This window comes from Vigna radiata, unplaced genomic scaffold, assembly GCF_000741045.1.
Source record: "Vigna radiata var. radiata cultivar VC1973A unplaced genomic scaffold, Vradiata_ver6 scaffold_399, whole genome shotgun sequence".
Taxonomy (NCBI): domain Eukaryota; kingdom Viridiplantae; phylum Streptophyta; class Magnoliopsida; order Fabales; family Fabaceae; genus Vigna; species Vigna radiata.
Window position 1 is genome coordinate 41,551 of NW_014542619.1, and position 16,028 is coordinate 57,578.

The 16,028-nt window shown below is 32.9% G+C and overlaps 2 protein-coding genes across 2 annotated transcripts in view; one reads left to right on the forward strand and one right to left on the reverse strand.

The window, feature by feature from the left end:
• Positions 1–1,460, reverse strand: part of LOC106780473 — a 13,687-nt gene extending 12,227 nt beyond the window's left edge. The window contains exon 1 of the mRNA XM_014668761.1: positions 18–1,460. Coding sequence (XP_014524247.1) covers positions 18–1,460 — 1,443 coding nt within the window. The remainder of the gene's footprint in view (positions 1–17) is intronic.
• Positions 1,461–13,270: 11,810 nt separating this feature from the next.
• On the forward strand, positions 13,271–15,574 carry LOC106780484 (xyloglucan endotransglucosylase/hydrolase protein 9). The gene is made up of 4 exons (XM_014668775.2): positions 13,271–13,496; positions 13,658–13,758; positions 14,296–14,489; positions 14,893–15,574. The coding sequence occupies exons 1-4, from the start codon at positions 13,343–13,345 to the stop codon at positions 15,314–15,316; spliced, it is 873 nt and encodes a 290-aa protein (XP_014524261.1). The 5' UTR covers positions 13,271–13,342; the 3' UTR covers positions 15,317–15,574.
• The last annotated feature ends 454 nt before the right edge of the window (positions 15,575–16,028 follow it).

Here is a 16,028-nt window from a genome sequence, read left to right on the forward strand (position 1 = left end):
ATGCGGGCGGTTATTACCATCGGATCATCCTGGTCGGGATCTGGAGCGTGAAAATCTTCGTCAGTGAAGGTGATATCCGGCATCGATAGATGGTTGCGAACGATGTTGTGAACACTTCGTAGATTTCTTTCGTGTCTTTTGCGAGCTGAGGATGAGGCCCCTCCTCCCGCAAAACCGCCCGATATAGTGTCAATCCGTCCCCGCGGAGTGGGGTCGCGCTTCTGAGGTCTACTGCGAGAGCGTTCACGGTGCTGATCCCGGGAATGTTCGGTATTTCTTCTGGTACGATCGGGACTTCTTCTAGGTCCCCTGGGTGACCGGTCTCGTGGGCGTGCGTCTGTTTGGACGAATTCCTGCAAATGTCCTTCACGAATCAATTTTTCGATTCTGTCTTTGAGGGCCCGGCACTCTTCTGTGGTGTGCCCCTGGTTGCCATGGTACCTGCAAACTCTAGCTCCGTCGGCGGCATTCGGAGTTCCTCGTCTTGGTGCGGAAATTAGGTTGGCCTGTAGGGCTTTTTCGAACACCTTTTCTCTAGAGGCTGTTAGAGGGGCATACCAGTTGTATTGAGGATTATAAGGAGCAGGGGCATGTTTTTGGGGCGGCCTGTTGTTACGGTTTTTATCCCGCGACTGTCCCCCTTCATGTTTTGTCCCGGCTGCGGCAGCGTCCGTTTTCCGGCGAAAATGCCGTTGGTCTTCCATCATAATGAACTTGTTCATTTTTTCTTGCAGCTCCTCCATGGTTTTAGGCAGCTTGGCATACAGTGATTCTGAGACGTAACCCGGCTTCAGGCAATTGGGTAGATTAGTGATGATAAACTCATGACTTACCCCCTTTACTCTTCTTGCTACTTCAGTGTAACGGTGCATGAATTTTCTAAGTGGCTCGTCTTTCTCCTGTCTGAGATTGACGAGTTCGGCCGCTGTAGTTGCCTCTTTTCGGTTAGATACGTATTGCCTCTTCAATAGCCCGGCAAACGTACGGAAACTGTCAATGGAGTTAGGAGGGAGAGCATAATACCATTCGAGAGCTTCCCCCTTCAGGGATAGGGAAAACGCTCGGCATTTGACCGGATCGTCGTTAGAATAAAAGGCCATTGAATCCAGGAAGCTTCGGAGGTGATGTTCCGGATCGGTTGTTCCGTCAAACTTCTCTATTTGCGGGGGAGGCCGGTCGGGCATAGGAGCCTGCATGATAGCCTCCGTGAAGGGTAGCAGGTCCGGTGAGTGAGGAGGTCCCCTGTTCTGTGCCGTATGGTCTTCATCATCATTCCGGCTGTGATCATCTGTTGCGTCCCGCTGTTTCTCTTTAAGTTGTTTGAGTTCTTCAGTGATCTTTAAATAGGCCTCTTGCTGTTGTAGTATGAGTTGATTCTGTCGTTCCAACTGGTCCTGGAGTCGCCTCATTTGCTCCATAGGATCTGTATTGTTTCCGTCTCTGCTCCTGGTGGTCACCATAGGGAATCTTCTACTTCGGCCCCACGGTGGGCGCCAAAATGTTACGGTGTAAATTTACTGGGACCGAAGTACTAACCTCAACGACGTCTTCTTCTGTGCTTCTGCCCGCTTTTCGTGATTTCTGACCGTACGTCTTCTCGTCAACTTCAGCCGTCCGGTGATCTCCTAGCTTTGACGGGGGGGAGGTACCTGAAAAGGCACTCCGACGCTCAAGTTAGGCGTGTATAAGAGATTCTCTGTTGGAAGAGAACTGATGAGAGATATGTTGTATGCAGTGTGAGTGAAGTGTATTCAGAGAGCGTACCTNGTTTGGAATCCTCTGGCCTTTATTTATAGGCTTTGGATTGATATAATATTAACAGTAATAACAGTAATATAAACAGAATAAAATATAATCTTACTTGACATATCTCTGTTATAATATCTTTGTTTGGATATTATTTGGTGAATATATCTGAATGATATATTTTTATGAATTGGGCCTTGAGCCCAGTGAGAATGTGGCGCTATAGTGGGCTGCTTGTCCACTAAGACCGTTCGGTCTTTAGTTATTTCCGATCGTTGGAAATATAGGATCGTACATATATATATATATATATATATATATATATATGAGAGATCTAATTAAGTTAAACATTAGGTTTTAGCATACAGAAGATAATCACACACAAAAAATCTAATTGTTTAAAAGGATGATTAATCTAATCTATAAATCATAGTCAAGACCATCTATTCAAGAGTAAATGCATATATATATTAAATTATTATTTTTTATTTACTGAACATCGAGTTTTATCATACATTTTAGTGCGTGAAGAGTACTCAGATTTCTTTGTTTGTGGTTGAACATTCAAGAAAAAAGACAAGGGAGCAAGTAACAACTGCCAAAAATTTTAATTGACCATTTTCTTATGAATTACCATTTTTATATGTCCGTGACTGATGATAGAGATTGGTTTGGCCTTATTATTTGTTTGCGTATGATGTGTTTGACAAGGTAGATATTTGGTTCATTTAGAACCAAATTCAATCCACAAAATGTCCTATACTCTTTCTATTTCATATTTGCCTTAAAAAATTATACAAGTAATACGATAGAATAAGTCCTTTAACAAAACCATTTTACCAAAGAGTTCAGATGTAATTATGCACCTACTTAAGTATTTAGTGTCTAGTTCACATTTTAATTTAATAATATTCTTTTCCTGAGGTGATAAGTATTTTGAAATCAACTATAATATTTGGAAATATTTATAAAACAATGAGATTTATTAGTTTATAAAATATTAATTACTTAATTAATATGATAAAAATATAATATTGACATAAAGATAAAATGAAATTATTATATATTAATAAAAATAAATCTTAACTTATTAAATTAATTTTGTGAAGTTGAATTCAAGTAAATCTTACTTCTTAATATGAATTTATAATATTTAATTTTAATAGAAATTTGGATCTATTATAATATTATATAAAATTGTAAAAAAATTTAAAAATATCATATTGATTAAAAATAAAGTTAAATTAAAATATATAATTGAAGATAAATCTTTCCTTATCTATAACATTGTCGAATTTTCTTGATTTCCACTTTAAATATTATAAATAAAGTTAAATTAATATCTTTCTTTACTAATTGGTTTAAAAAAAGATTGACTTGAACAGAATTGCTTATATGATTATTCAAGCACAACATTGTATACTTACAAGTTGAACTCCACCTGCATTAATTAATTAATTTCAGGTGTTGTTATGCCTTTTAATTTATTTATTAAAATTTAAATGAAATAAAATTTGCTGTACTTATTAAATTTTCACAATTTTAAATGCTTTAGGGTTGGTTAATGGGCATTTCATTTGACGTTTTAATTGATGTGAGGCTGTATCCGGTTCACACATATAGTTTAGAGTCAACATATTAAATTAATAATTAATCTATGTTTTTATCTATATAATTTCTTCATTGACTTTAAACTTATTTATTGCAATTATTGTTATAAATTAATGTATATTTATATAATATATCAATTGAATTGGTAATTTATCGTTATAAATTAATTTATGTATTTATATATTACACCAATCTCCTTTTTAGGGACACATAGTCTAATGTTTCCATACAATTTGCTAATTTTCTTTTTAAGTAAAAGTAAAATAGAAAGAGAAAAAACTTATATAATTTCATAAAATCTTAAAATTATTAATGAAATTTACTTTATATTTTCTATATATCTCTTTTATCTCGTTTTAAACATTTACAACATCAATTCTTCGATTCTTATTATTGGATAATCCTTTAGATCTTAGATGACCATTGTTTCTTCCTTTGATAGTACTATGCTGCATGGGATAAAAACAATTTTACATTTTCTTCTGACTTTTTCTTTGACTTAAAGCCGCATTTAGATTCGTTTTTTGAATGCCCGTGATAATTTAGAATCTTGTGTTAGATTGATAGTGCTACTAATCAGTAATGTTGATAGGGTCCTTAGTAAATCCATCCAAATTTGAAGTATTTTTTACTTAAACAATTTAACATAAGCTAGGACTTTATTTTTCTAAGCTTTTTTATGAAATGTTATTTTAAGCTTTTATAACAATATTATTTTCCTTGGTCAACTTTGCTCTTATTTTATTTCACCATCCTTGAAAATATGTTCATTTTCCTTCTTTTTTTCTTTTCTTATGGTGTCTCGTTAAAAAGAAGATTAAAGTCATTCAATGAATTTCACAAATTTCTTGAAGTATAAAGAATTCAAAAGTTACCTACCTTGTCGTTTAAAAGTGGTACTTTTTTTTAATAAAATATAATCCATAATGTTCTTAACATTAATCAATTTTGAGCCAAAATAACCCTAAAGAGTATTACTGACTTTTACAAATATTAAAAGAGAGAAGAGTATTAATGATAATGTTAATTAGTTTTTTAATAGAAATATAAAAATTTAAGGTAAGTTTATTTTATTAATTAAATTAAATAAAATCGATTCTTATAAAGGTAAAGAAAAAATATAAAATATGCACTGCTTTTATTATAAAAAAATAAGTAAGAGAAAACATCAAGAGCCATATATAAGCACCACCAATAATAATAATAATAATCACAAATAAACTAAATTTTAGTACAATGAATTGATGAAAGATGCTTTTAAACAAATAAATTGGATTATATCATTCATTAACTCAAATTGTATTTCGTTTGTTTAAGTAAGATTTGGAATTTGAATTTTAGATTATTTCGTTTATTTAAATAAAATTTTGAATTTGAATTTTAGATTATAAAATTTCTAAAAGGAAATCGACTGATGTAAATATAACTTATGTTAATAACACTAGTCTTAATTAATAATTTAGTTTTTATATTTAATTGCTTTTATTCTATTTTATCTTTATTTTTATTTTTGACTTAATTGATTTTCTAATTTATAATAAAATTCTATATTATTTTTTTATTAAATTAGTAATATTACTCTCAACATATACCGACATATTTCATTGAACCAAATGTAAGAACTTCACTTCTTTAGCAAACTTCATACTATCCAAAAAATATTCTGCATAAAACTTTTTCTTGATTATCTCTCAAGTGATAGTCTCTCTACTTCTTTCTAATAATATCTTAATATTACTCCACCAATTATTAGCTTCTCCAAAAAGCATATACTCAGAAAAAGTTAATATGTTGTCTGTTGGGCACCTCTTAGCATAAAAAATTCTCTCCATATCTCTCATCCATTGACCAGTCTCATTAGGATTCGCCTTTCCATCAAACTTAGTTGAATGATGTTGTAGAAAACTCTCCAACCCCCACTGTTGAACTTAAGTAAATGGAACTTGAGATGGTCCAACTATTGTATGTGTTTCACCTAATCGATGCATGGTCGCCATATATTAACGTTGTGATGTCTCTATTGATATCCTAGTAGCCTCTAATTGTTGCAAAGTCACGTTGTTATGTGGAATTAGTGAAGCATTTTGCTACTGCATTGCTTCCACAAAGGATTCCATCATCCTTACCAAAAGAAGGCCTAGGTGCCATAACTCTGCTCACACAAATAGAAGCCATCAGTCTAACTCAAAGATTGACATACTAACCAAACTTAGCCAAGACCTCTTAGCACCATCACAAAGAAAAGAATATGATAAGAACCATTATAGAAAACAAGACTCAAACCACCATTCTTAGTAGTTATCAACCTTCAAAATTAAGAAAGGAAACCATCTATGATATAGTCATGAGTGTGCACCCTCATTACTCTTATCAAGATGTCTTCTGTTCTCAATACTTCCAGTTAGATACACAAACTCTACAATCTAAACTTGGAAAGACATGACAAACCCACAACCCTTAACTTATCCAAAGGATGAACTGCTATGATATCAAAATGTAACATCCCAATTTTCATAGTTTTCAACTACTATATGATATATTACATTTTTTATGAAACAAAACGAATGATTCAAGAAAAGACATATAATTGTGATTACAATTATCCAAAATAATATATAATAGCAAGATATATCTATATATGTTTTCCTACACTACAAGATGATATATTACATTGAACCAAAAGCGTAATATAAACTTTGCAAAACAAAAGGAATGACGGAACGTCCTACTCTAAGTTTTTGTTTTGTTACCAACTAGCTCCTGCTCACCAGAGACACCATTTAAGCTCACACCGTTAAGGTGATCATTGAAAAAAAGAAAACAAGCACAAACACGAACAGACACAAACAAAAGGGTAAGTTAAAGGAATATAAATAGATTTTAAAACAATAATAACACACCCATAATATAAATCAAACAATACAGAAATAATCACATCAACCTTAAACTCTAACCATGCAGATATATGTATTGATGTCAGACTCATGGGGGACCTGCCCTGTTTGTGGTGAAACAACTTGCCCATACCATAATACCATACCATCAAACTTCCACACACCAAGGTTAATCTGTCAAATATCTATGGCCAATAAATGACCATTAGACTAAGGATCTCCAACTACTCTTTAAGACATAACCACCCATCTCTACTTGAGATTAAGAGTTATTGAGAGTGTCAAAATCATCCCCTAATCCTAGAGCCTTTACTTCAATACACAACATAACAACACAAGGATATTCCTCCATGGAATTCCTTTTCACATCATACTTAAATCAACACTTTCCATTTCATTTGAATATATCACTGTACATATAACATATACTAACATCCATAAACAATCTCATGCTTAACCATCATAATATGTAGTATTTATCACTAAACAAACATTACAATATCAAACATACCTCCCATCCATGAGAATAAAAGAAAAGAATACAAGTGGCTCTCAACATAACTACCTTGGCGCTTAACCTCGACACTATTAAGGAAAAGTGGTGATCAACACAACTATACTGGTGGTGAGCCTTAGTAAGAGCAATTGCTCTCGGGTTTGACAACATTGAGCATCACACAGGATCATTCAACGCCATATCAAAAGACAACAACTTGTTGTTTGATCCAGATGAACCTTGCACCCATTCAAATGATCAAATTGATATCATAGACACTAGAATTCATTCAAAAATAGATTTATAACTTAAATTAGCTACCAATTCGGTGACTTGGTCAGAAATCAAGGTTCAACCAACAACTGTCAACCCACAACTCATGAATCATAATTCTAATGCTTTAAACCATATTTTCAAATGCATTAACTAGCCAACTAAGACCTAAATGGCCTCAAAGTAAACACCAAATAACTGTTTTACTCATAAGACTCTTCCTCCAAGATTTCACTTGTTAAAACCTTTTTTTCTTGGCTAAAACTGATCGATACATTATCCTATTAACAAACCAAAACTCTAAAAGCGCATATACAGATTCTATACAATTCACATCATATTTTGTTGAACTAAAAAGCTACACGAGTCTTAAATGGCCTAAAAAAACAACTCCAAACATCAGGTTTCTCTCCAAAACCACTCCTCAAGAAAATCACCTATTAAAACCCCAAATTAAACCTAAGACTAGACAAAGTTTTCACCTTCTACTAGTTCAAGGTTAAACAACAATTCTTAACCAATTACCACCTCAATTACAACAACTCAAATGATCACAATAAGCATTCATTATAATCAACTTTAGAACCTAAATTAAGCTAAAAATCAAGAAAGAAGAACTTTCTTCACATACAAAAACATATTCTTTTGCATGCTCACAAACTTGGGGAAAAATTTAAGAAAAAAGGAATGAAACTTGTTCTGATCAACAATCCGATCAGGCGGACATGTAGACCTTGATGTTGTGATCGTCTATGTATCTTTTAATCGTCAAACAATGAATCAAGGAGTGAAAATTTATAGAGAGAAGTGAGAGAGAAACGAGAGAAACAGTTCTAGAGAGATAAAGTATTCTTAAAGTAATGAGAAGGGTTTAGAAAATTCTATTTATTTTATAAAATTATTTTAAAATAAAATATTCGGTCTCATTATTTTAATACACCTATTTATTTTAATACTTTATTTTCTAGATCATTACAAACTATATATATAAATTTTTAAAAGAAAATCATATTAAATTTATTTTATAAAAATATAAACTCAATTGAAGTTTTTAAAAAAGTAAAATATTAATTGAAAAAAAAATATGAAAACTAAAAGAAATTAAATTAGTAAGTAACTCAAATAAAAAGAATCTTACGATTTTCCCATAAAAAAAACTTAAGAATTTAGACATATATTTTACACGTTTAAAGCCGTAGAAATAAGGCTAAAATTACGATACTAAAAGAAAAATTATGCTGTTTGAAGTAAGTAATTTCACAATATTTGATTTTTAAAATTGGTTAAAAATTAAATTTTCATAAAATTAATTTATAAAATAAATTTATATTTACTTATCTATTTTAAATTGGATATAAAACTTTAAATATATTTTTTTATGCTCAAAATATATCTATATATATTATACATAAAATTAAAATTTAATAAATTAATTAATAAGAATATAAAATTAAGTTAAATAATATATCTAAAAAAAAAATTTATTAAAATAAATTATAATAATTACTTTAATATTAAATTAAAAAAATTTAGTATAAAAATAATTTAATTTCTCAAAACCAAATTATAAAATTATAACATAAAATTTACGTTAACTTGTATGCACTAAATTGCTGGATACGGAACTTTGGTAAAGATGAATAAGTGAAAAGATTTTGATGGAGGTGAAGGTCTGATAATCTTCTGCAGAAGAAAGAAACTGCAATTATGCAGTGCTGGCGTGACGGAACGAAGACAGTACAGCAGTGGATGCTGAAAAAGGGAAGGCTATTCCCACAAGTAAAATTCAAGCTCACACAAATTTCCAAATTTTCGCATTCATTACCTCTGCGTCACAGTAATAATTAATATTTTCACCTCTCTTCTTCTCACACACACTTTCTCCACTAGTACTAATATTAAAGTGAAGCCTATAGCTTCTGGATCTGCGTAACTCATCATAAAAAATTGCCTCTACTACCACCGTACAATTATTGTGTACCACTGTCCCACCAAAACCAGATACTTCTCAATCTACGTATCCCTTTTTACTATTTTTTTAAATCTTTTTTCATGAATACCTGCATTTTTTAAATATTTTTCAAATAGAATGTGGAAGGCACATGGAACCATATCTCCCAATATATAAGAATCCCAAAGGGAAGATGAGGTCAAAATTTAAACAAAAAATATGAGATTCTATTTTTAGATTTGGGAAAATAATGAAGATGGACAGTGGTTTTTTATTATCATATTCAGAGTGGGTGTGGTTTTTCTGCAATCTCCAGTCTGTGCGGATCGCACTTCGTCATCCCGAAACGTTGCTTCACCAACGTTGTATTAATTCTTTTCTATACTTTTGTATATAATTTTACATGGTTTAATATCTATTTTTTTTTCCTCATTTTATAGGATCAGTTTAAAGTTATTTTTCTTTTTTTAAATGGTTATTATCATTTTATATTTTATAAAAACGGTATACATGTTAATCTTTTTTTTACGGCGTTAAAAAATTAATGATAGATTTATTCCTAAACAAAAAGTCGATGAGTTATATATTTATTGATGTCCTGACATGATGAGATTGATATCTTAGTTTTTTAGAATAAAAGTAAAGGATGTGGAAATTTTGTAAAAGAGTTAAAAAAAATTATTGATTCGTTTTCAAATTTAAAAGCAAAGGCTCAGGGCTATTGGTGATTCATGTTGCAATGAACAAAGGTGTTGTTCCCAAATTTAAAAGCAAAGGGTTAGGGTTGTTGGTAAATTTGTGTTGCATTGAGCAAAGTTGTTGTTCCCAAATTTAAAAGTAAAGGGTTAGGGTTAAGAATGACTTCTTTGCAAAATTGTTCTTCTTGTTCGAAGACATAGGGCAAAAGATTTCACATTCCTCACATGGTGTTGTTTCGAGAGGAGTTGGGATAATCCTTATTTGCCACTTTGGTGATATTGATGTAACGAAAGTTGCCAAAACTACAAGGAATGTTGGGAGACAATTTTAGGGATTTTTTGTGTTGTTCATGTAAAGGATGATTATCGGTTTCTACTGTAATTAAAATGAACAATATGTGTTTGTGTAAAAAAGTTCGTTTTAGTCCCCCCAATGGTTTAAAAATGTTAAATGTGGTCTCCCTTTTCTTTAAAAATTGTGCAATGTGCTCCCTAACATATATGACTATCATACATATTAAGGATACTTGACAGAATATACTATCAAATGTATGTTTATGTTGAACAGATAAAGAAGATGATAGTTTATGCCATTGAGGAAGTTGACACATACCCGAAAGCTTTACTAAAGTTTTCATAATTAGTTGAAGGCTGCTTTCATACTTCATTTTTCCTTAGATGCTAATACTCTAGATGATACATGTGAGACTTATTTGTTTAAAGGATGTCTTTATTCTTAAATAGTGAAAGCCTCTTAGGATGCTTGCAGCAGCATAAGAAAGAGGAGAATTCCTTTTTCCTCGTGATCTGCAACTATGAGAAAAACCTTCATTCAATCTCAATTTCCTTTTTCCTCAACCCCAATCACAGAACTTGTACAAAAAACCCTAAAATCCCAAATCAGAAAACCCCTAATCTGTAAAAACCTAAATTGCAGCATCACTCCACCATATTCATTTTCTACACCTCGAGACAACCTGGTCATTCATCACGAGAAGCACATGTAAATAGGGGTTATCCCACCTCCCCTCGAAACACCACCATGTGAGGAAGAACAACTTTGCTACTTTAGGGACAATCTTAACTCTTTGCTTTTAACCAATTAATTCAATTTTAACATTTATGCACACTTTGCCAAATCATTCCAACTTTACGTGCCACGTAAACAATAATTGTATAAGTCATCAACTTTTTGCTAGGGGACAAGTTTTTCATTAGCTTTTTTAACGCCGTAAGTAAAAGGGACTAACGTGCACCGTTTTTGCAAAATATAGAATGTTAGTGAATTTTTGAAAAAAAAAAAGGACAACTTTGAACAGAGTCGACAAACGGAGGGATCAAAATAGATATTAAACCTATTTTATATACATTAATTTATATTCATCATTCCACATTAATTTATTTAAATTTTACTAATGAGTGAAAAATACATTAGCTGGACGACCCAAATGATAAAGAGGAGCATACGGTCTAATGCATTAAAAATGCTTAAATCCAAGCAAAACAAATGTAAAACTCATTCAGCTAATCATGAACGGACCATCTCTAACAAATACTTCTTAAAAAAACATTTAAGATTCAACCATGAAAAATAAGAGATAAATAATAATATTTATTGTGAATTTAAAACTTTATTCTAACTCATTCATACTATTTACTAACTTAAATATCGAACTAACAAATATCTAAACCAATTTAGAACTCAGACAAATAAAACAACTACCTAAACAATTAAAGAATTAAAATGTGAAAATATATTTTGTAGAATTATTCAAAACTAGACCCGGAACAATAATAAAATAGAAAAATGTAAGCAATATTAGTAACAAACGAAAATATAACTTTTTTTTAATAAATGAAGCCTTGGGTTATGAGCTCCTAAGATTAATATATACATGTTTAAGATACATGACTACCAACTTTTGTTGTCTTATTACAAATAATTTACATACCATATATTTCCATTTTTTTATATATAAATTATCGAAATAGTTCGCAAAGTTTTTAGTTTGAAAATGAGTGGGTAGTGGCAACTGGGCTTCGAGATCTAAGATTATTGTATTTTATAATTAAAATTTTATTTTAATTACTTATAGATATGAGAATGTTGTATTTTAAAATTAAAAGTGCATGATTATTTTTTTTTAAATGTAGTTAAATTTAAACAATTTTCGGAAACAAAGAATACATTTTACCTAAAATATAATTATATTAGAGTGGACCATAGAATTTAATTGGACCACCGAACAGACTCTATCCGTTTGGTCTCATTCTTGTCACGTGTTTGGATTACATATACTGAGTGCAAAAAAAAAAATACAAAAAAAGCAGAAAAAATAAACCATAGTCTATATTTAATAACGTTTAAATTAAAAAAGAGGTAAATTATCTGAACCTAATTCCCACTAATAATTTAGTATTAAGTACATAGGTAATCCTGTTGCACGTGCATTTGGAGAGAATTGATGAACGAATATTATTATCGTTAAACGAGTTTATGACAATATAATCATTTTATATTACGAATTACTCCAACGTATACATTAAAAAAACGTTATGAAGCGGGGCCTTTGAGTAAGTGCGTCTTTGTGTACACTCCAGCTGGAAAAACGCCGTCAGCAATGGCAACACCGTGAAAACCACAACTGCTACGTATAAAAACTTTAACCACCACGTTTTTATGTCTTCTATTTTCTGTAAAAATCTCTGCATTTATTTAAATTTTAATAGCTATAAAAATTCATCTATTTTAATAAAAAAATATCTTATTTAATTATTTATTTCTATTTTCTTATTTGTTTTTGATCTTATCTTATAATAGATAATAATAGAGATAAATGTATGGAAGTAGATATACATTCAAATATCCAACATGACAGTTTTATCAACTCGAAAGATGGGACAAGGGATGCCCCAAGATTGTAAGACACGCGTGTCTGGTTGTAACAAGCGAGTGTTGTGTACTACCTATGCTTGCGATGCAGCCATGAATTGCGAAGGAGAGAAGCTTGTGATGGTGCATGGCAGAGATTTTCAAACCTGTACCACCAATTACAGCTGGATCGCCACCATCACCTTCTTTATCCATCAAACAACACCACATCATTTTATTGCTCTGCGCCATTTTTTTCCATATCCACCCATTCTGTACCACGATCTCTACTCTCTAGGCCATTTATGATAAATTAATACACTCTCCCATTTAACATCTTCGCCCACTTCTTTCCTTATTTCAAATCTTTCACACATCCTTAAATTTCTGTCTCGGCTAAACAATGCTATTATTAATGTAAAATGTTGGTTACATGGTGGTGCTGTTTTTGAATATGATTAAAGAAAGTGTTGTTGTGACAGTGTAGTGGGTGCCCAGTGGAGCTTGAAGAGTGTACAGCTTTTGCCAGCTGTTATCTGCAATAGTAACGGCACCATTTGCCACGCACCACATCATCTTTTATGTCTATTTTTTCTTGGTATTTGAAATCCACCCTGGCAGGCTGACGTGGCACACTCCTCCATGATGTGTACGTTGGGAATGCAACACCAGCTTATCTCGCAAGCCATTTTCAAACACACTTTGGCTATAAAACCCTTCTTACTTCTCACTCTTTTCTCCACTCACTGCTCTCAGAACCTTCACTCTGCTCTCCCCATACTCTTCTGTTCCGCTTTAAGGATGTCTCACTCCTTAGGATTGTTTGTGGGTCTTATGTTGGTTGTGGGGGTGGCTTCCACCTCCAACTTCGATCAACTTTTCCAACCAAGTTGGGCTTTTGATCACTTTGTTCATGAAGGAGATCTCCTCAAACTCAAACTTGACAATTATTCTGGTAAAGCCACCGGTTATTCTTTTTGTTTCTTTGAGCATCCAAAGAGGTTGTCTTTATTAGCCTCTTAGTCATGATCTTTGACTAGTTCATCCCACTAATAAGCAATCTAATAAAGACATTATGCTGTTTTGTGTCATTAATATTGAGTGAGACATTTTCAGGGGCTGGTTTTGCATCCAAAAGCAAGTATATGTTTGGGAAAGTGACCATCCAGCTTAAGCTTGTGGAAGGTGATTCTGCAGGGACTGTCACTGCTTTCTATGTAAGAGAACAAAAGTATTCTTAGTCACCAGGTTTTTTTATTGTTAATATTAATTAACTTGTTATAACAAAATTCAATTAATCATCATCAAGAGTCATACTACTTTGGTCTCACTTTACTATGTGGCTTTAACTCTTCATCATTAGTATGGAGATGGTCTACCTCTGGGACCTCATTTAATGCATTCAATTAAAATCAATGTAAGCAACGTTTTTCTGCAAAAAAATTTTGGTCTTGGAATCCATGGAAAGACTATTAACACACCCATTAGTGGCAGCTACCTACTACAGTTTACCCTCGTGATTTACTTTACATCCAATTAATATTCACATTCATTGCTTTTGTCCCGTCTTTGCGATCTATAAACCAATGCACGGTTAAATTCTGACGAGGAACTTTACTTTCACCACGATCAACCCAACAGTTCTTGTGATCCTTATACTATTCTGTGTTTGTTTGAATTGACTTTTCACTTTTTTTTTTCAATTATTGAGGAATCAGAATGAGTCTGACACAGTGATTATTGATTTGACGTAGATGTCGTCGGAGGGGCCAAACCACAACGAGTTTGATTTTGAGTTTCTAGGCAACACCACAGGGGAACCATACTCAGTCCAAACAAACGTTTATGTGAACGGAGTGGGCAACAGAGAACAAAGGCTTAACCTTTGGTTCGACCCTACCAAGGATTTCCACTCATACTCTATCTTCTGGAATCAACGACAAGTTGTGTAAGCACCCATTCCCCTCCTTAATTGTTGTACATTGCATTAGATTTTAAACTTAAATGTAACTTCAATGTTATATTTAAAAGAATTAACTATGGAGAGGGAAAAAGCTGTAAAGAAAACTTGAAATAGCGTGCTTTTTCCCTTGTGGTGGTTGAGCCATCACAGACTTGTTTTCACTGTGTACCCATTGGGGTTACACGAAAAGAAACCCATGAAAAAAGGAAAGGGAATCTAGGACAATTCATGGGTCTATACAAGAATATGTACGTACATATGTTCCCATGCGCTTCAGTATTTGCAGGTGGTACATACAAGTATAGACAGAACCTAAATTTACATTGTTGATTTGGTGATCTAAAAGTGTTAAATTGTTTGGTTAAAACATGTTTTTTTACATGATCAGGTTTTTGGTGGATGAAACGCCGATTAGAGTGCACACAAACATGGAGCACAAGGGTATTCCTTATCCGAAAGACCAACCCATGGGTGTGTACAGTTCTATATGGAATGCTGACAATTGGGCCACCCAGGGTGGTCGTGTGAAGACGGATTGGAGCCACGCACCCTTCTTTGCCACCTTCAAGAACTTTGAGATCAATGCTTGTGAATGCCCTGTGTCAGTGGCTGCAATGGATAACTCTAAACGCTGTAGCAGCAGTGAGGGTAAGAAGTATTGGTGGGATGAGCCAAATTTGGCTGAACTCAACGTGCACCAGAGCCATCAGCTGAAGTGGGTTAGGGCCAGACACATCTTCTATGACTATTGCTCTGACACTGCTAGGTTCCCAGTCACGCCAGCTGAGTGTGTTCATCACCGTCACAACTGAGATAATAGATTGAAAGATAGATATGCTTTATTTTGCTATGATTAAGTGGAGTCATGATGAAAATAGTATTGTGGGGGATAAAAGACAAAATGGGGTGGAGTAAAAAGTTGTGGAACATGCCCTTCATGTTTCTGGTTGTAATATATTGCCACAGCATAATGTGAATTATCAGTCTCTTTTCTTGTACAATCCAATTCATCTTGTTTAAGTGTTCTAATGGATAAATCTTGAGACAGTCCCCTAAACTAATTTCCAACAGCATGATTTCAATCAAGTATTGTAGTTTTTCTTCTAAGTTCTATCAATAAGTGGGGGGCAGGTCCCTAAAATTTGTGGGTGGATAAAAAATCTTTAGGGTAGTCCCAAAAGTAGGTGATGTGGATTTGAATAATGATTTTTACATGTGGTGAGACAGGGGGATGTTGATTGGATGCATTTTGGGCAATTCCTTCTACATTTGATCTGTTGATGGATGAAGTGGATTGCTTACTTCAATGAATTGACTTGGCTATGGGACCACAAGCTCACGGGTTGATTGGTTTAAGAGGGACCAAGATGGAAAATTAGTGTTTGATGGAGGAGAAGTAGGGAATTGTGACTTTTAGACACATGAAGATGAACTTTTATTTTGAGATTTGGGAACTTTGCTTTATGGGGAGAGGTAATAATGTCCTATTTGCAACCATTTTTCTATGAGGAAAAAGATGTAAAC

Bases quoted from the DNA above. Each gene is read 5' to 3' on its own strand.
- LOC106780484 (XM_014668775.2), top strand. From the start codon at position 13,343: ATGTCTCACTCCTTAGGATTGTTTGTGGGTCTTATGTTGGTTGTGGGG. The intron at 13,497-13,657 runs GTAAAGCCACCG...AGACATTTTCAG, and splicing joins CAAACTTGACAATTATTCTG to GGGCTGGTTTTGCATCCAAA. The intron at 13,759-14,295 runs GTAAGAGAACAA...GATTTGACGTAG, and splicing joins GGACTGTCACTGCTTTCTAT to ATGTCGTCGGAGGGGCCAAA.